At 40.6% G+C, this 20,708-nt stretch overlaps 1 protein-coding gene across 2 annotated transcripts in view; it reads right to left on the bottom strand.

The window, feature by feature from the left end:
• The window catches only part of DSG2 (desmoglein 2), a 62,754-nt gene extending 45,977 nt beyond the window's left edge, over positions 1 to 16,777 (bottom strand). Inside the window, exon 1 of one of the 2 annotated variants that reach the window (XM_069099857.1) lies at positions 16,554 to 16,777. In XM_069099857.1, the coding sequence (XP_068955958.1) occupies positions 16,554 to 16,571 (18 nt within the window). In that variant the 5' untranslated portion in view covers positions 16,572 to 16,777. Of the gene's footprint in view, positions 1 to 938; positions 1,627 to 16,553 lie in introns of those variants that run through there. The other variant, XM_069099856.1, reaches the window with a different exon arrangement.
• Positions 16,778 to 20,708: the final 3,931 nt, after the last annotated feature.

Below are 20,708 nucleotides of genomic sequence, written 5' to 3'. Positions count from 1 at the left end.
GGGGGAGGGGGGAGGAAGAGTACACTTATGGAGGGAACAGCAAATTGCTAGGAAAGGCCCAAGAGGATAATGTCTAAATATATTAAATCTAGACTGTAGGTTCTTATTTAGTAGTAACTAATAAATATTAAACATCAAAAAATGTCCTAGGCTTTGTGTTCAATGACTTTTCCCAAGGTTTCCTATCTTTATATACTAACAAGAACTTTTGTTTGCTTTGTTCTTTCTTGAGATGTGAATGAAACACAATTTTAAAGTTATAAAGGTTTTCATAAGTATCTGAATATGCAAGGGCTTTTTATCTCCCTGGAAAGAAGGGGGGAAGCAGATCCCCTCTCCTTTTGTCTTCATCCTTTCCCCCCAGAATCTAGAAGTGTCTGAGTGGCAATGGCCCCAGTCCTCCATCCGCCCGACTTTGCCTGGGCGTGGACAGTCTAGGTAAAGGCTTGCTTTATGAAGCTCCAGGATAAGGAATTGCTTCCTTTATATATCTCAAAGATAGGGACGGGACTCCGTGGTTAAGGACTGCCTTAATTCCCCCACTCCCTCACCCCGATAAAGGAGAACCAGACTCGCTTCTGGGTGCACGCCCAGGTGTTGGGCAGCCCTGGCTCCAGGAGCCGGGCATTAGAAGGCTCCGGGCCTGGGTGTGGCGGGAAGAGAGAACAAGGAGAGGCACAGACAAGCCCGGACTCCCACTTTTCTGCCCGGGGAGATCCGTGTTGGGGCAGCCGGGGCACTCCCGGAGATACCATCTTGCCCCAGCCCAGCCTCCAGGCGTGAGGAGTGACCTGGGCTCCCACAAGTTATTAATCAATCAAGCGAGCTCGTTAATGAGCTCAACTGAGTCTGGAGGTAACAGGTCCAGGGCGCGGCTCCCCCTCCCTCTGCCCAAGGCACAGGCTGGGGAGGAAACCCCTGGGGGGACCCCAACTCACCCAGAGCAGCAGCGCGCCCAGCCTCCGGGCTCCCCGCGCCGGGTGCGCAGCCATAGCCGAGTCCTCTCCAGCTGCGTCCTGTGCCCGGGGCGGCTGTCCTGTCCCAACCCGTCCGGTCCCGTCTCTTACCCCCGCCCGCAGCCCCGCTCCGCCCCAGGGCTGGTCCCTCCCAGGCCCTCTGCCGCCCCGGGGTTCTCCTGGGGCGCTGAAGGTGCGTGCCCTGGGGGCGCCCGCCTATCTCCGACGTGTGTGGCAGTGGCCAGGTGTGTCCCACCCTCCTGAGAGATAATGGCGCCTAGGGCCGGGCTGATAAGCGGAGGTTAGGGAAGGCTCTGGGAAGAGCTCACCGACCCCTCTTCCCTGTTTCCTCCTCGCCCAAACTCGCACAGGGACACCTGGGACCGTGACGTCCCCAGAGAGGGGACCTTGGCTTGCAAGCTCCGCCTCGCTGCTTCCTCCTCCTCCGGGGAGCCACCTCCCCCATACTACTAAGCCTAATGGGGTCTGTATCTGTGAGGTGAGGCCCGGGAGAGGGCGCAGGGCCTGGGATCGAGCAGCCTATGTAACCTTGGCTACCCGAAGGTTGGGTCCGCCCCTGCGCCGTGGGGAGTTTATCTGCTCCCTTGGGGCCTACAGCAAGGGACCAGTGACTCTTAAGAGAGTGCCCTGCGGGCTGCGCACCAGGCACCGGGGGCGGGAACGAAGCGTGCGTTCCCAGAGCCAGGCAGGTAAAGGCGGAGTTGGGCAGAGTGTCGCGACTGCTTAACAACTGCTGCTTTACAAGGCAGAGGCTTCGACTTTCGGAGAAACTGAAGATAAAGGATTTCAGGCGGCTGCCCTGAGAAAGAAAAGTCCCTCATTCACCGTCCCCGCCGCTCGTGCCTCGCAGCAAACTTATCTGGTGGTGGGAGGGAGAGAGTTATTAATAGGAAAGAGCTCTGGCAAGGTCTGAATTCTTTCTGCCACCACTGGTCTAGGCTGAATTTGAATACTTAAAAAAAAATGCAGGGTGTTGGGGTTTTTTTTTTGCATTTTTTATCACGTACTATTTTTTTAATTTAGTATTTTATTTTCCCCAATTACATGTAAAAACAATTTTTAACATTCCTTTTTAAAACTTTGAGTTCCCATTTCCATCCTCCCTCTCCAAGCCCTCCTCATTGAGAAGGCAAGCAGTTTGACATAGATTATGCATGTAAAACATTTCCATTTCATGTTGTGAAAGAAAACATAAGACCCCCCTTCCCCCAAAAAAAAACCCTCCAGAAAAATAAAATTTAAAAAGTACACTTCAATTTGTATTCAGACACCATCAGTTCTTTCTCTGGGGATGAATAGCATTTTTCATCTAAGTCCTTCAGAGTGGTTTTGGATCACTGTATTGCTGAAAATAGCTAAGTCATTCACAGCTGATTATCTTACAATATTGCCATTAGTTTATACACAGTACATTTCACTTGGCATCAACTCATGTAAGTCCAGGTTTTTCCTCAGGAAAAAAAAGCATCCTGCTTATCATTTCTTATAGCACAAGAATCAGAATCACGATCCATAGTTTGTTTAGCCATTCTACAATTGATAGGCATCCCCTCAATTTCCAATTCTTTGCTACGAGAAAAGAGCTACTATAAATATTTTTGTACATATAGGTCCTTTCTGTTTTTTTTTATTTTATCTGAGATACAGACTTACTGTAGTAGTATCACTTGCTATTTTAATCTTTTATCTAAAGTAAGCATACATATGCCCATTTGTTAGCAAATAATTCTTTCTCCACCTTAGCTCATTCTAGGAACTGAGTTATGGGTGTCTGAAGAAAATAACTCGAGTATTAGGAAAACTCTAGAGACCTGGTCTGCTTCTGCAGTGGAAAAGTATATGCTTTCTTGTAAAGTCCAGGTTTTAGGATATTTGGAAGCATATGCATTTCAAAATGACAATTAGTATTCACAGGAATTACTATATGGGGGCAACTGTCTATGTAATCTTTCTTTGTTCATTTTTTCTTTCTTCCTCTCTCCTTCAAGAAGTCCTTCCAGACTTCAGCCTGCCGCTTTTTTGCAAATCCTACTATCCCTAAAAGACTCGATTCAACTCTCGGAGTATGCACAGGGCCTAAATCCTTCACTCTATACTCCATTCTGGCCAATGCCCTCCTATTTGGCATTTAAAGCCCTACATAAACTGACTCTAGACTTACTACAAATTATTCCCCTTCACAGATCCTACATTCCACCCAAACGGAATCTTTTTTGTAATCACACACGAGGCATTCCACCTCCCTAACTTTTGCCTTTGCACATTCCGCCCCGGTGCACTCCCTTCTTACTGCCTCTTCAAAATCCTTAGCTTCAAAATTCACTTCAAAAGTAACATCCTTTAGGAGACCTTCCCTGAGCACCCCTAAGTGCTCATGTGCCCCTTCTCCAAAGCTCTGAAATCACCTTTTATTTACTTTGAGTATGTTTTTCATTTACTTTTCTGTATACATGCTATTCCCATATTCCCACCTTGCTCCTCCATAGAATTTAAGTTCCTTGAGGGTAGGGATTATTTCAGATTTTTTTTTTTTTTGTCTTTGTATCTTTATCACCAAGTACAGTGCCTGGCGCATTAGAGAGTTTAGCAAATCCTTTTATTAAGGGGATTTGTTCTGTGAAGTTTGGATTCAGTCAAAGGGTTGAGCTTGAGGACCTAGAGGCCACAGGTTCCCCACCCCTGTGCTTGCTGATTAATTGTTCATATTCCTCTGAATTCATAGTATTTATTGCCTGCACCATTCATTTGGTGCTTCATCAGATATTGCTCATTACATTTGATTGTTGTCTTGTATTTCTGTCCTGTTTTTGGTATTATTTTTTTATTTACGTATCTTTTTTTTTTTTTTTTGTCCTGGTAGTTTGTTATAGCGGAAAGACGGCTAGTTTTAGTATCAGGAGGTCTGGGTTTTAAACCCAGCTCCACCATTACCTTGGGGAAATCACTTAATTTGTCTCTGTCTCAATTTTGTCATTGGTAAAATCAAGAGTTTTCATTAGATGATCTGTAAGGTTCCTTCCAGCTTTAAATCTATGGTAATATAAACTAATATCTAATCAGTTTTGTGGTACTTCTTTATGTCCTTCCTATGATAGGTACTTAAATATTTAAATGAATGAATGTAAGAAAAATCCCCAGGACCATTAATACATTTCTTTTCTGTTCTTTCTCCTAAAGAAAAAGCCAAAGATATTGACACCGCTGATTGGGATGTTCTTTCCTCATCATCAAGGCAACCCTTCTGGTCAGAAGTCCTTCCTTATCAAAACATCACCCAAAAACAATATTAAATTCCATTAACTTAGCATAGTGCTTGGCACATAATATGTGTTTAATAAATGCTCTAGTATCTCTCTAATATCTCTTTGTAATGTGTCTATCTACCATCTGGCTTCTAGGTTGCACAGTGGTTAGAGTGCTGGTCTTAGAATAAGGAGAACCTGAGTTCAAATCTGATGTCAAACACTTCTTAGCCATATCACTCTGGGTAAGTCATTTAATCCTATTTGCCTCAGTTTCCTCTTTTGTAAAATGAGCTGGAGAAGGAAATGGCAAACCACTCCAGTATCTTTGCCAAGAAAACTCCAAATGGGGTTTTGACGACTGAACAACCATCTATCATCCATCCTAAAGAATAGGTAGCTTTGTGCCCTTTTACTTGAAACCTCAATCCAAGACTAATGTTTCCTTGGATTCCCATCAAGTGATAGAAGACTGAACTCACAGCATATGAAACACAGGATTTTTTTTTGGGGGGGGGGGGATGACTACATGAGAAATTTTTTATTTATTTAAAATGGGTTTGTTAATTATCCTCATGATGCTTTCCAATAGAAGTTTCAGGATAGCATTCCTCCTACAACAAAGCACATTCATCCTCTAAGACTTTGACGGAAGTAGTTAGCATTTAGTAACATTTGTCCATAGCCACTACATCATTAAACATCATAGAACGTACCTTGTACTTCTCATTCATTTGTCTTTCATTATCTATAGTATAGTTGTTTGTGAATGTGTTACATCTCTCTACTTAGATGGTAGGTCCATGAAAGCAAAGATTGTGTCTTGGTATCTACCCTAATGCTTAGCACAGTACTATGTATATAGTCTGCACTTGATAAGTATTTCTTGGAGTTTGCTATACATTATGTTTTATAATGGCTTATTATGGCTTTTTTATGGAAACCAGTAAATCAGTTTTGAAATTTACTGAGTGATAATGTGAGCCATTGATTGAAACCATTTCCATTGACCTCACATTTTGATAGGATAAATTTTGTTTTTAAGAACTTCATAAGTAGCTGTGAATGAATCAAATTCAACAATTATTGAGCACCTATATTTATCAAATATCTATTATGTGCAAGGCCACAGTTTTGGCCATTACAAACTACTAGATGCTAATAGTTTTTCCTTTTTGAAAAAAGTTCTATTTTACCTTAGTTGGCCCTTTACTTCTGCTTTTTCAACCTTGCATTCAATTTTCATTAGTTTGCTTTTTGTATTCCCTCAAAATTGGTTCCAAATGTACAGAACCATTCTCTGTGTAACGGGTTTGGTGTAAGCACAGAATGCCTTGGATAGCATCTCTCCATATGGAGAGATGAAATGCCTACTTCTGGGTGAATTGTGATGACACAGAATGAAAATGCTTTAGAGAGACTGTGGATCACGAGTTGATAATCTATAACTGGTTCTAGATGGCTAACCACTTGGTGAATAGGAAACTCCTGGCTGCTGAGGCATTCAAAGGCTCGAGTCAGCCTTAGGCCTTTAATTGCTCTGTTTGTGAATAGACTTCACTTATGGAATCCAGTGAGAGACCATGTCATGGGGAGACCTTGGGGCCTTCTCCCATTCAAAGCCATGTGACTCTGTGAAATTGACCTTGGTCCTTGGCCTTTGTGTTGGTCTTTTTCCTTTTAGTTAACGGGAGCAGTGCCTCAATCTTGTGAATTTCAAGAGGTCAGTAAGGCACCTTGGCATCTTGGTTCTAGAGTCTGGGTTTGCAATGCAGCATTAAAGCCCAGAGGGGCAGGGAGTAACCTTCTGGTCCCAGGCCAGCAGTAGCTCAGAGGAGGACTCATCTGCCTTGGTGCATCTAGATGTGAAGTTGGCTTGAACTTTGCCAAGATCAATGTTATGCAGGAACAGCAATAAGAGCTTGTCCCAGAGGTATTGAGGGGGAATGTTTGTACTTTGTTAGTGCTCTATTGTGAAGTAAATTTTCCTTTGTAAAGGTTAATTGAAGTTAAATGGAATTGGAGAGTAATCACTGAGATCTAACATGTCTAGTGGGAGTTCAGAGCTGATGGCAGTAGAGAATGGACACCCCAAACCTCTCAGGATAACCTGGAACCTTGAGATGCAGATGTAGCCTGCTTGGCTTTGGAAGAATAAGCCAGATTTAGCAAGTGATCTCCTCCTTTTTATTGGAGGAGTATTGAGTCTACCTAACTTGACTTTCCCCCAGTAGTTCCTTAGCATTGCCTCAATTCATTAACATCCCTGAACTTCTTTCTTTATCTATCTTCTCTTCCTCTTGGCATTGTGAGAGAAAGAAGTTTTCTTTTCTCCATTAATGTTAGCCTCTCTACCTTGTACCCTTCATCTCATTCCCTCTGACTTTCCAAATGTGTTGGTTTGATTCTGGATCCCTAGGAAAATAAACACGTCCACACCGACTTCTGATATAGCTACAGACTTATTAATAACCTACAAACCAGCACCAGTAAAGTTCTCACAATGAATCCAAGGAGATTTATGCTTACACATCACCATTAGGGGTCTTAGCCTTGTATAATGTGAATGGGATATAAGATCTTTCCTGCCCATTGATAAGCCTCATGTGGGGCCCATTAAGGGAAGCTTGTTTAGGGGAGGCTTGCTTGTAGGAAGGCTTTCACATCTTTTGTTAATTTCTAATTAGACATTGAGTCTTGAGGGTTGTGATGCCCTCAGGCTCTAAAAAGGGTATATATAAGGGCATCCAGGTGGCACCAAGAGTAAGAGCACTGGCCCCAGAGTCAGGATGACCTGGGATCGAATCCGGGCTCAGATACTTAGCACCACACCCAGAAATAACTGGCCATGTAACCTTGAGCAAGGTACTTAACCCCAATTGCTTAAAAAATAATAATAATAAAATAAATAAAGATGGTATATATACTCTGAGGTTAGCATTTTGCTTTGAACATCCCTCATTGGAAGAGTCTTCTTATGATTTGACCAGATGAGAACCCTCCTCCTCTTCCCCTGCCCACCCCAGCTTTAAAAAACCCAGATGTTGGTGCTTCTCTGGTAACTATGTATGTATTGCCTTGGTCAGACAGTTGAATCTGTCTGTTGATCTGTACTAATTTCTCAGACAGAAACCCTGTCTATTGGTCTTCATTTCTCTGCTTGTATTTTCTCTATTTTCTTTGTTTGAATTTTCTCTGAAGGTGCTGATTTTTTCCCTGAAGTAATGAATGTAATTAAAAAGATTGTTGACCCCTTGGGCTATCTTTCCTAGTAAAGCAGATTTAAGAACCTGTACTAGCAGCGATCCTGAGTATGCCAGTGTGACTGCTGCTATACCCTGTGGCTCTGGGAAATAAAACTGCCCATATGTAATGAGGAAATAGGGTCTATCCAGTCTGTAGACAGATTCAAAGTGGTCTGGGATTGGGAGTGGGGAGGAGAGATGGAGAAGATCTTTGTGATTTTATATTGACATAGGCATAGGGTCTTACAAATGTAATAATGTAGGGTGAGTAGACCCTAGGCATCTTTGCATATACCTGATTAGTTCAGATAAGAATAAAAATTATTGGTAGAATTCCTTTGAAGTCAGCTACTGAGCTCAAAGATTTGCCAGTCTTTCTAGTGTTTTATATCTCCATTTTCCTCCTCCTCCCTTTAATGGAAGGGGCTCAGTCTGAGCAGCCTTCATCTCTTGTGGGCCTGTCCTGTTCCTCCCCTGTTGGTTCATCACACCCCTCTCCCTACAAATATACTCAGGTTTTCCATGTCCTAAAACGACCATTTTTTTTTTTTACCCTGATGCCTTTTTAAACTCTCATCTTTTATCTTTCCCTGCCATGCTTCTAAAAAATGGCCCTCATTTATGGTATCTTCTCTCTCCCCACTCCTCCACCCCCAATATACCTACAGGTACCTACCGAAGTTGTCCCTTCAAAGTCACTTCCTTATCAAGAAACATAATGACTTTTTCTCCCAATCTGTATTCTCTGATGATAGAATTATGATTTGTCCATGATTTTAACTATCTCTTTTGTTGGCTAATCTTTTTCCTGATATTCTCTAACAACAGGTTTTCCCCAAGTTCCTTCTGTGGCCTTCTTATTTTTCTTCATACATTCTGTTGTTTATATCATTAATTCCTGTGGCTTCATTTCTCATCTCTGTGTCTACAATTCTCAATTTTTTATCTCCAACTTCAGAGTTTCCCCTCCCCCTGAATTGTACACTTTCATTTCCAGATGCTTATTTTTACTACCCATATATGTGTCCACAGTTAATGGGTCAATAAACATTAATTTGGTGCCTCCTATGTACCATGCACTGTGATAAGGACTGGAGATACAAAAAAAGAGGCAAAAGACAGTCCCTGCCCTAAAGTTGCTCTCAGTCTGATGGAGAAGACAACAAGGGAACAATTATGTGCAACCAAGGTATATACAGGATAAATAGGAAATAATTAATTGAAAGAATGTGCTAGAATTATGAGAGGTTAAGTGACCTGTTGGATACTCAAACTTAATATGTCCCAAATTGAACTCAGGCACTGTACTAAGGACTCATTTTCCTATTATTTTCCTATAATTTCACTCCCACTATTCTCCCTCCCAAACACCTACAGTAATATCCTTGATGTCTCCTTTAACCAGGAACATTAAGTATTATCAAGTATTGCTGAATCTAGCTCCAGAATCTCTCTCACAAATAATTATTTTTGGCAATGGAATCCAAATCTTTATTACCTATTATTGGATTATTTAGACTACCTCTCCACTTCCACTTTTTCCCTCAAATTTATCCTATGGGGGGAGGAGCCAAGATGGCAGAATAAAAGCAGGAACTTGCTGAGCCCCCACTCCAACCACATTCAATACCTGTAAAAAAATGACTCTAAATAAATTTTAGAGCTACAGAACCCACAAAGTGACAGAGAGAAACATCTCCTGCTGAAGTCAACTTGGCAGGATGACAGGAGGGGTCTGTGGCACCCGTGCTGCGATCCAAGTGCAGTCCCATGTAAGCCGTGTGGACCCAGACCTGGGGCGGCCCTGACCAGCAGCAGACCGGCTGGAGCAGACTTCAGGACAGTGAATTACTGGCAGCTGTGGCAGTTTTCTGACTTCTCAACCCATAAATGCTAAAGAGAAAGTAAAAGGTCAGTGGGGAACTCTGTTGGAACTAGATGAGAGAAGAGTGTGGTCTGGCCCTTACCCCCAGGGCTACAGAGGTGGCAGAGGCAAGGTGGCTGCAACTGCTGTAGCATGGCTGCCTCTGGAGCTCCTGGCCTGCAGATCATAGGGGGACCAAGTGACAGTTCTGAGGGTAATTGCTCTTGCTTTGACCTGCTTGAATCTTGGTCATAGTCTTGGGTGGTGGTCCTGGGGTGAGGAACTCCAGTGTGCCAGAGCTTGTGGTGGCTGTAGAAAGGGGGCCCTCCTCATAGCTCTGACAACTGTGAAAGCCCCAGGAACTTGGGACACAGTTCTCTCTACTCTGGAAGCAGAGTTCTACCATGTCAAAGAGCTCAAAAGTCAAGTACTTGGCTGGCAAGATGAGCAAACAAAGGAAGCACAATCAGACCATAAAATCTTTTTTGGGGACAAAACATGGAACCAGAAGAAGACAACAAAGTAAAAACTCCTGCATCAAAAGCTTCCAAGAAAAATATGAATTGGTCACAGGCCATAGAGGTGCTAAAGAAGGATTTTGAAAATCAAGTAAGAAAAGTGGAGGAAAAATTGGGAAGAGAAATGAGAATGATGCGAGAAAATCATGAGAAGCAAGTCAACAGCCTGACTGAAGAAAATAACACTTTAAAAAATAGACTGACTCAAATGTGGAGAGAGAGAGAGAGAGAGAGAGAGAGAGAGAGAGAGAGAGAGAGAGAGAGAGGGAGAGAGTCATTATTTTATTTTTACATGCAACTGAGAAATAGGATATACAGACACTGGGGTATGGAAATTCATCTTGCCCTACTAGAAAGTTGGGGGAGGGCATGGGGGAAGATATAAGAGAGGGCAGATTGGGGGAAGGGGTATTCAGTAGAATCGCTTTTTCAGGCTGGGGGTGGGGGAAAGATGGGGAGAAAGTTTGTAGCTCAAAATCTTGTGGAAATGAATGTTGAAGACTAAAAATTAAAAAAAAAACTCACTGAAGAGAATAATTCCTTCAAAATTAGATTGGAAGAGGCGGCCAGGTGGCTCAGCGAGTAAGAGCACCAGTCCCATTGTCGGGATGACCTGGGGGGTCGAATCAGGGCTCAGATACTTAGCACCACACCCAGAAATAACTGGCCGTGTAACCTTGAGCAAGTTACTTAACCCCAATTGCTTTAGAAAAAAAAATTAGATTGGAGCAAATGGAAGCTAATGACTTTATGAGAAATCAAGATACTATAAAACAGATCCAAATGAAATGATAGAAGGCAATGGGAAATATCTCATTTGAAAAACTATGAACGTGGAAAATAGATCCAGGAGAGATAATTTAAAAATTACTGGACTACCTGAAAGCCATGATCAACAAAAGAACCTGGAAATCATCCTTCAAGAAATTCCCAAGGAAAATTGCCCTGATATTCTAGAACCACAGGGCAAAATAGAAATTGAAAGAATTCACTGATCACCTCTTCAAAAAGATCACAAAAAGAAAACTCCTAGGAATATTATAGCCAAATTCCAGAGTTCCCAGGTCAAGGAGTAAATATTACAAGCAGCCAGGAAGAAACAATTTGAGTATTGTGGAAACACAATCAGGATAACACAAGATCTAGCAGTGTCTACATGAAGGGATCAAAGGGCTTGGGGTATGATATTCTCAAGGTCAAAGGAGCTAGGATTAAAACCAAGAATTACCTACCCAGCAAAACTGAGTATAATGCTTCAGGGGAAAATATGGTCATTCAATGAAATAGAGGACTTTTAAGTATTCTTGATGAAAAAAACAGAGCTGAGCAGAAAATGTGACTTTCAAATATGAGAAGCATGAGAAGGCAAACAGGAAAAAGAAATCATAAGGAACTTATTAAAGTTGAACTATTTACATTCCTACATGGAAAAACGATCATTGTAACTTGTGAGACTTTTCTCAGTATGAGAATAGTTGAAGGGAATATATATATGTGTGTGTGTATATATGTGTACAGGTATACATAGACAGAGGACACAGGCTCCATTGAATAGGAAGGAATGATGTCTAAAAAATAAAATTAAGAGGTGAGAGAGAAATATATTGGGAGAAGGAGAAAGGGAGAGATAGAATAGGGTAAATTATCTCATAGAGGCAAGAGAAAACTGTTACAATGGAGGCAAAGAGGAGGAAGGTGAAAGGGAATGGGTCAACCTTACTCTCATTGAATTTGGCTTAAGGAAGGAATAACATACACACCCAATTGGGTATCTTACCCTACAGAAAAGTAGGGGGGAAGGGGATAAGAGCGGGGATGATAGAAGGAAGGTCAGATTGGGGGAGAGGGTAGTTAGAAGCAAATACTTTTGATAAGGGACAGGGTCAAAGGAGAAAATAGAATAAGTGGGGGTGGGATAGGATGGAAGGAATTATAGTTAGTCTTTCACAATATAACTACTATGGAAACGTTTTGTGTAACTACACATGTACAACCTATATTGAATTGCTTATCTTCCCAGTGGGGGTGGGTGAGGAGGGAAGAAGGGAAAAAATCTGGAAATCAAAGTTTTAAAAACAAATGTTAAAAAAAATATTTTTTTTTACATGCAACTAGGAAATAAAATATATAGACACAGGGGTATAGACATCCATCTTTCCCTACTAGAAAGTAAGGGGGGATGGGAGAATGTAAGAGGGAACAGATTGGGGGAAGGGGTATTCAGTAGGCTCACTATTTTGGGGTGGGGGTAGGGGAGAGATGGGGAGAATATTTGTAATTCAAAATCTTGTGGAAATGAATGTTGAAAACTAAAAATAAATAAATAAATTAGAAAAACAAATTTATCCTATACACCCCTGCCAGATTAACTTTCCTAATGTCAACAGCATTTTACTGAGCTAGTCTCTTACCCTGAGAATGATGAAACAACAGCGCAGAGACAAAGTGCCAGTAATTAAGTAGTTGTTTAATTAATTAGTTTCATTATTAGGAACAGATTTACAAATAGGGAAGCCTCCTGATCAGAATTCTGCCTTGCTGAAGTGATGACAGAGATTATATACATAAATCACTAGTGGGAAGGTGGATTCCAAACAATCGTTCCCAGGGCCAGAGTGGTTTCCCAGGCCAAACCCACAAAAGGAAGACAATACAACACTTTTGGAGTTCTCTGGGAGCAATACTGCTCAAATCCTTGGGGATCATTACTTAGCGGGTCACAGGACCAGAGTTCTTTAATGGGAACAAGTTCTACAATCCTTGATTCAATTTACTTTAGGTAGGCAGACAGAAGCATGACAGTGATTGTGAGCCTTGTCAAGATTTGATTAATCAGTTCAAGCTTCATTGTGAAACTGACTCATAAACTGGAAAAGACAATTCTGCAAAATCTAATCTATTAGTATATTCATTACACATATCATATCATTATAAAAATCATGAAATTCCTTCCACACCTTCCCACCAAATAATATCCTAGTTCCTTATGGTAGCATTCAAAGACCTCTATAATCTGCCACACACCTATCTCATTCACACACAAAAAAAGTACTGTTGTACAATTGTAAAATCACTGTTCCATGAATATGTGTTGCTTTCCCCTTCTTTAGGGTCTCAGCTCACCCACTTATCATACTTGGAACCCCCTTCCCCTCTGCTGAAATCCCTATCAACCATCTTTCAAAACCTAGTTTATTTACGGTCTACTTTGATTCTTTGCCATCCTAGGCCGAAAATGTCCTCTCTCTCCTTTGGACTCCCATGAAACTTTGTACCTCTCTTAGGCACTTAGATGATTTCAAATGCATGTAAGTTAAAACTCTAAACTGTCTATGACTCATTAGGTAAGTCTTAGGGAGTTGGCTGGAAGCACATAGATTTTAAATGACTTGTCCAGAATTAAACACAGCTACTAAGTGTCAAATGTGAGAATTTAATTTATTGGGAAATTTGGGTTTGTCAAAAGCTTTGGATAATATCCCCAGAAGTAATTCTACCCACCCTCTTAAGCTAATGTAACCCATGCTATGTAAAGATAGGTGGAATTGTGATTGTAGCAGGGAACTGCTTCCTTTTAAGGAAGCTATTCACGCCCTGTCAGGGATTTGGTTGATAAGGCCTAGGGAGTTACCTGAGGCACTAAGAGGTTAAGGGATTTCCTCTTGGTCTGCCAGTTAGTGAGAGTCAGAGGCAGAATTTGGCCCCAAGTCTTCCTGAACGTAGCACTTTAACCACTAGCTGGGGGGAGGAGGGGAGGGAAGGGTAGTGTGTAAGGGATTGGGGGAATGAGGAGAAGGGGGGGAGTGTCTTTTTATATTGTGGTTAGTTAAACCCTTATCTTCCCATTAGATTAAAAAGCTCTGAGAGAAAAGGGACCAACTCTTTTGTTTGTTTCATTCATTCATTTATTCATTCATTTGTTTATTGGTAGCTGGTGGCAGCTTTGGGCCTGGAGCTGGGGAAGACCTCAGTTCAAACTCTACTTCAGACTCTATCTGTGTGACCTTGGGCACCTCTGGGCAACCAACCTCTATTTATTTGTTCTAGTTTCTTCAAATATAAAACAAGAATATAAACAGCACCTTCCTTTCAGGGTTATTGTCAGGATCAAATGAGGAAATATTGTAAAAAGTACTTTTCACTCTGCCTGGCATATAGTAAAGTCTATTTAAATACTTATTCCCTTTCCTTCCCTTTATTTACCTTGGTATTGCTAGTGCTTTGTACACAGCAGTCACTCCATATATGTCAAAATGTTCATAAGATTTAGGACTGGAAAACCTTTTAGACATTATCTAGTCTAAGGGTCCTTACGGACTTCAGTTGATGTATGAACTTAGATGGGAACAAAAATGCATATTTATTTATTTATTTTTTTTTACTAACCTTTCTTTTCCTTTGAGATACTGTGTAGTTTATGCAATTAGTCTATTATTCTGAGAAAGGGTCCCTAGGCTTCATCAGCCTACCAGAAGGGTCCATGACACCAAAAAGATTAAGAACCCCTGATTCTACTCCAACTGCTTCATTTTGTAAATGAGATAACTGAGGTAAAGTGATTTAACCACGGATGTTAGTGGCAAAGCCTCTGGGATTGGAAATCAGATCCTTTGGCTCAAAATTCAGTGTTCTTTCTACTTATGTTTAATAAATTGAATTGACATAGCTTTCCAGTGACATCCATAATATTTTATGATAGATTTTTATTTTTTAGGTTATGTATATGTCAGGTGAATATAGCAAATGATTTATGTATCTTGTGTAAAGCTGCAGTCATTTCAATGTGTTCATGATTCATGATTTGAGCTAAATGCTCCCTTCTAATCCCAATGGTTTGTTTTTTCTGTAATCTTTTAATGGAGAGTCCATTAACATTGCTTGTTTGGATTTCCCCCCCATTTTTAGGGAGGTCTTAAGTTTCATTTCACCACAGGATAGTTTTTGTTTATTTGTGTGTTGTTGTTGTTGTTTTGAAGGGAATCAGAATTAAGTGACTTCCCCAGGGTCACAGAGCTAGTAAGTATGTGAGACCACATTTGAACACAGGTCCTCCAGACTTCAGAACTGGGGCTCTGTCCACTGCACCACCTAGCTGCCACTGGACAGTTTATTCTTAAAACGGGATTGGAATCCTGGTAGTCTTAGCACTTCTTTATTTCTCCAAATAATACCCATTTTTAGAAACAAACAAAAATCACATCTTGGCATAAAGTATGACAACATTCCGAGGAGAAAAATATAATCCTACCTTTTTCTTGGACTAAAGAACAAAACAGAAAAACCTGTAATTTGATTTTTAAAAAATGTGTTTCATAGACTGAGGCAGTCTTGTATATATGCGTCCTCATTTATCTTGTCTTGTCAGTTCTCCCTCCTATTTTCACACTGCTATAAGCCTAATCTTGGTCCTCACTACTTCTCAACTAGACTATTATAGTAATCTTCTCATTGGCCTTCTTATATCTTCCCTTTCCAGTCCATCCTCCACACAGCAGGTAAATTTATATTACTAAAGCACAAGTTTGTCTGTGTCACTCTTCTGCTCAAGAAACTTCAGTGGCTCCCCATTATCTTTTTTTTTTTTTGGCATTTAAAGATGCTGTTATATGATATTATATCCTAGTACCAGCTTTTATTTTTCCACATGTAATAAGACTTTGGAATCACTTTCTCAAAGGAAATGTAGCTACATTACCCCTCAGGGTTCTAGGGGTGCTTCTGAGAGGTTGAGCCTGGTTTATTTCATATAATCATCTTGAGCCTCCCCTCCCCCACTCCAGTTTGTGCTCTGAACTGTTAGCTGCTAATGAACTCTAGTTCCATTTAACCACTTAACATCATTTAGCTTTTACAAGAGGATATCTGCTGGGAAAATATAGCAAGACATTTTCCACTAACACCTGGAGGCATACTCTCCTCTATACCATCTTGAAAAATAATTCATTTGGACCCCTACTCTATTCCAATCAATTGATTATTTTACATAAATCATATAGGGATAGGTGATTCTTATAGTTGACCTCAAAATTTAATGTAACGTTCATTACTTGTGTATCAAGTTATGAGACTCACTTGCATAACCACAAGAATGCTGACAAAGGTATCTCCATCCTGTTTTGCTCAAATTCCATGTCCAAACCCAGTAAGGGTGGGATGCCTTGAGGCTTTGGAAAGTCCCCCCATTTATTTGAGTGCCTCTAGACCCCTCTCTCTTGTCCAACATGACCATCTTACCATCTTATGACCACTCAGTCAGTGGAGATGCCCCATGTTTCATCCAACCTGTGACACAAGCCCCCTCCCCCTAATATGTCATTTTTGGCATTCAAGACCAAGGTCTATCAACCAATCAGATTCTATGTTTTGCCGTGTCTCTTTTGCATATTTGGGTATCAAACCTTATAAAAACAAGGTACTGGAAGAAGGGGGCATCTCAGATTGTGAAGAAGATAGGAGGTCTACTTCGTTAGAGGGGACCGCGGACACTTTAATAGACCCTTTAATAATCTCTCTATCTAGAGTACCATTGGCTCAGAGCTCTCTGCCTCATTCTCTTCTATTGTAAATGGGACAGTTTTCATCTTCACATCATTTTGGCTCTAGGGAGGGTGGGTTCAAATTTAAAGTTGTTTCTCTGTAGCATTGTGCCCTACTAGGTTCACTTCCAAATGTGGCATAGCTGCTGGGTGATTCCTTATCTCACTTACCTCTGACCTGAAGGGCATTTCCACAGGAGGTATCCAGAATGGCAGAAGTAAAGGGCTGCTCACCTTCTCCCACAGTGGGATTGCACCAGCCAAGCACACTATGCATGTTCTCTAGCCTCTGTTACACATCTAAAAAGAAGAGAAAAAGAGATTTTTTAAGGAAACTGAATCTTTAGCAAAGTTGCTCCCCCCCTCCAAGTATATAATAAACTCAACATATTAGGTACAAAGCTGCCCTGTTTGTCTGTGTCTGTCTGCCTCGACAGGCTTTATTCTGTTCTCTTCTGAGCATTTTAACAAAACTCATCGATGTTCTTCCTTTTCTTTCTTGGGAGGAGGGATCTATCACCAGTCCCCATTCTCATTTTCCCCCTCTAATACTACAACTTTTCTTCATGCATGTAACTATCTTGAAACATTAGTGACAAATAATAGACCACTTGTTTGCTTTTCTCAGACACAAGTCACATATTTATCCACCTTAATTTCATAAGACACTTTAAAAAATAATATATCATTACCAAACATATACTTGCCTTGATACTTTAAGGATCTGTGATCTTTTTTTTTCTTGATGGATTCACTTTCTGCTGACTCAAAAAATGACCTCCCTACAACTTAGTTGTTGATCTATGGGAGTTTTTGTACCTTTGGTGTTCACCTATAGCCCAGGGATTGGGCTTCTCTGAATCTGGTTAGGCTAATCCTTGAATAACTGGTCCACAACCTGTCTCTGGGCTTTTCCAAGTTCAAAGGACCTAATGGAGGTCCTCTGCTAGCATACAATTCACTTATCAGAATTCCTCTCCTTCTGTAATATAAAAAAAAAAAAACCCAAACAATTTTGTTAAAGATAAATAAAGGATTTCTCATCACATTTAGAGTCTACTTAATCTGTTTACTGGAAGTTTACAGAAGGTTTGCCCAATGATTGAATGCCTATGTAATTTTATAATGAAAAGCTCAATGAATAATTTGAATTTTTGACAGTTACGTCTTTTAAGAGGAATGTAGAAGGACAGGGTTAAACTGAAGTTTTTAAGCCCCCTGTCATACTGAAACCAGTGGGTGTATATTTAAAATAACTTAGGGGCTGAGCGTTGCAATCTCTTACCTTATTCAGCATTCCATGAATAGGGAATCTGTTTTGACAAGAAAGACAATCCTAGGACAGAATATGCCGAGATAATGTTAGAAGATAATATAGGCATCTTTATCCATTATTTAGTTGAGTCAGAGTATTATACATGAGGTTGACCACAAAAGGAATGAAACAAGAAGGTGTACCAGGCTCAGGGCTATTAGGAAAAAGTAACTCAGAACATAAACTCAATTGATGTTGGGTCAACAGCTTGCTCTCTGCGTGAGGGACAGACAGTATTAGTATTTATGTTGGGAACGAGATTTAGCTGGAGTTGAGAGGAAGCCACATGGCATGATAATAGCACACACTTTCGAGCACTTTACAATTCACAAAGGACTTTTCTTTGGAAAACTTGTGAAGGTTGTAGTCCAAGGATATTAATTATAATTTTCATTATTTATTGCTTCAAAACAATTTGGGTGCTCTCTCTACTGGGGCAGATCACAATCCCTCTATCTACTTTGTAGATGGTATTATGGAAGCCTATTCAAAATACCTTGGGGGCTGCTTTGCAAATAATTAATCAATAGATAATATGTGGATTGAACCTGTGATTCATTGATATTGAGAATTCCCAGTGAGGGAATTAACTTTATCCAGACAGTTCAGTCCTTTTATACAGCCTAAGGGCATAATCTAGGAAATGTTTAAATTTAGAAGGTAGCCAAAGGAAGAGAATCCAGCAAAGGAAGTAGAGTAGTGAGAGAAGCAGGAGGAAATCTCATTATCTCCTTCCTCACACCAGCTTCCCTACTTCTGTCCACTGCACCACTATTCTCCCAAACACCCAGATTCAAAATATTGTAATTATTTTTTACGTTGCTTCCCCTTCCTTATCCCCATTGTCTAGCCAGTCACCAAGTTCTGTCCTTCACTGAGGGCAGGTTAGATTATCTGGATTGTGGCCTCAGAAGTACAGCATGGAATAGTGAAAAGAACCTTGGATGTGTAGTTGGAAGGCATGGGTTCAAATTCTGTCTTTCCTATCTGTTTGACAATTCATTTTTTGAATGTACTTGTGTAAAGTGGGGATTATATTGTTTTAATCATCAGGAGAAAATGAGCTCAGTGTTACACATGTTGAGTATGAGGCATTGGGAGTACAACCTAGAATAATTTCCATTAGATAATTGGAAATTGGGCCTGGAGTTCTAGAAAGAGGCCAAGGCCAGAGGCATCAATTTGGCAGTCCATAGATAATAAAAAGAAATAACTAACACTTATATAGTGCTTTAGGGTGTGCGAATTCCCTTACTTATCTCATTTGATCCTCAAAGTAATCCTATGAAATAGGTGCTGTCATTATCTTCATTTTACAGATGAGCTAACTGAGACAGAGAGAGGTTAAATGACTTACCCAGAATTGCTTAAGTAGTAATTGGCAGCTAGGCAGTGAAATGGATAGAATATTGGACCTCCTGAGTTCAAATCTGGCCTCAGACACTTACTAGCTGTGTGATCCTGGGCAAGTCACTTAACTGCCTCAGATTCCTCATCTATAAAATGAGCTAGGGAAGAAAATGGCTAACCACTCCAGGATCTTTGGCAAGAAAACCCCATGTGGGGTCAGGAAGACCTGAGTTAAAATTTTACCTTAGACACTTACTAGGTGTATTACCTTGGGCAAGTCACTTAACCCTGTTTGCCTCAGATTCCTCAGCTATAAAATGAGCTGGAGAAAGAAATGGCAAACCGCTCCAGGATCTTTGGCAAGAAAACCCCACATGGAGTCAGGAAGAGTCAGATCTTGCTGACTCTAAGCCCAACCTTCTTACTCACTCTATCATCTAGCTGCAGAATGAAAGAATAAAGTCTCTGAGTGAGAAAGAATAGAAAGACCAGAGAGCTAATGGCAGAATCTAGGAAACGCCTCAATTTAGAGGGTAGCCAAAGGAAGAGCAGGAGCCATGAGAGTTAGGAGGAGAAAAGCCAGAATGGCCCAACGTAATGGAAGCTAAGGATAAAGAGAGAACATTCAGAAGTTAGTCAAAAGTTCGAACTGCTGCCAAGTCATTCTATAAATACTTATCAAGCACCTATATGTGCTAAGCACTGGGGACATAAAAAGAGTCAAAACACAGTCCCTGCCCTCAAGGAGCTCAGTCCAGCGGAAAACAGGCAAACAATTATGTACAAATAAGCTATATATAGAATAAATAGGAAACAAAAGGACAAACACATGTTGCTTGATGTTTGAAGTAGACCTTTAGGATATAATTCATTCATAGCAAAAAATCAAGCCTCACTGTACATCAGATAGAAGAAGTGTTCCCTCACCCATGAAAGTACACCACAAAACCACTCCCACCTGAAAGTGTGAGGAATGCCCACAAAGCAGGTGAGTCACTGTGCCTGATTGCACCACCCATCTCTCCAAGACCGAACACACTCCCTATGAGCTGATAGTGACTATTTTGTCTCTCTATAATGTTCCCTGAAAACCTCAGGGCTTTTGGTTTGTAAGGAAGGGGATTGAGGGAGTTATTACACATTATAAAATGGAATCTGCTACAGCAGATAATTGAAAATTGGACATCTTTGGAGTCACGTAATCTATAGATTTTCTTATTATTTGGGTTTTATATAAATGACCATGTATAGCTTAAGTGTGTTATAACATTAAGAGAAGCTTTTGTAGCCTTAATGTAGTTTCTGTTATAGTTGTAAATGCTATATAGTACTAAAGGAATACTAAAAGTCAGTCTTACCCTGAGAGTAGACAACCAAGAAGACTCTTATTCCCAGAAATATTCCTCCTCTCCACCACTGATCCTGAAACTCCAAAGTTAGAGCTTAATTGCTTTAACTTAAGGATATTGTTAAAATGTCAGTACTTCTAGGAGGAAAATATTCTAATCTGTTATAAGTAATTTATATCTCAATATTAATAAAATTTATCCTGTAATATCCTTAGTTCAGTTTTTTAGGGGGTGGGAGAGATGATAATTGGAGAGAGAGAAATTAAGAGAGCACAGGGCACCTTTGGGAGGTGGGAAGTAGTGCTACTGGAG

This window comes from Petaurus breviceps, unplaced genomic scaffold, assembly GCF_028583685.1.
Source record: "Petaurus breviceps papuanus isolate PSGF00001 unplaced genomic scaffold, PetGlider_PUasm1.0 38, whole genome shotgun sequence".
Classification (NCBI taxonomy): domain Eukaryota; kingdom Metazoa; phylum Chordata; class Mammalia; order Diprotodontia; family Petauridae; genus Petaurus; species Petaurus breviceps.
This window is presented reverse-complemented; position numbering and strand designations above follow the sequence as displayed.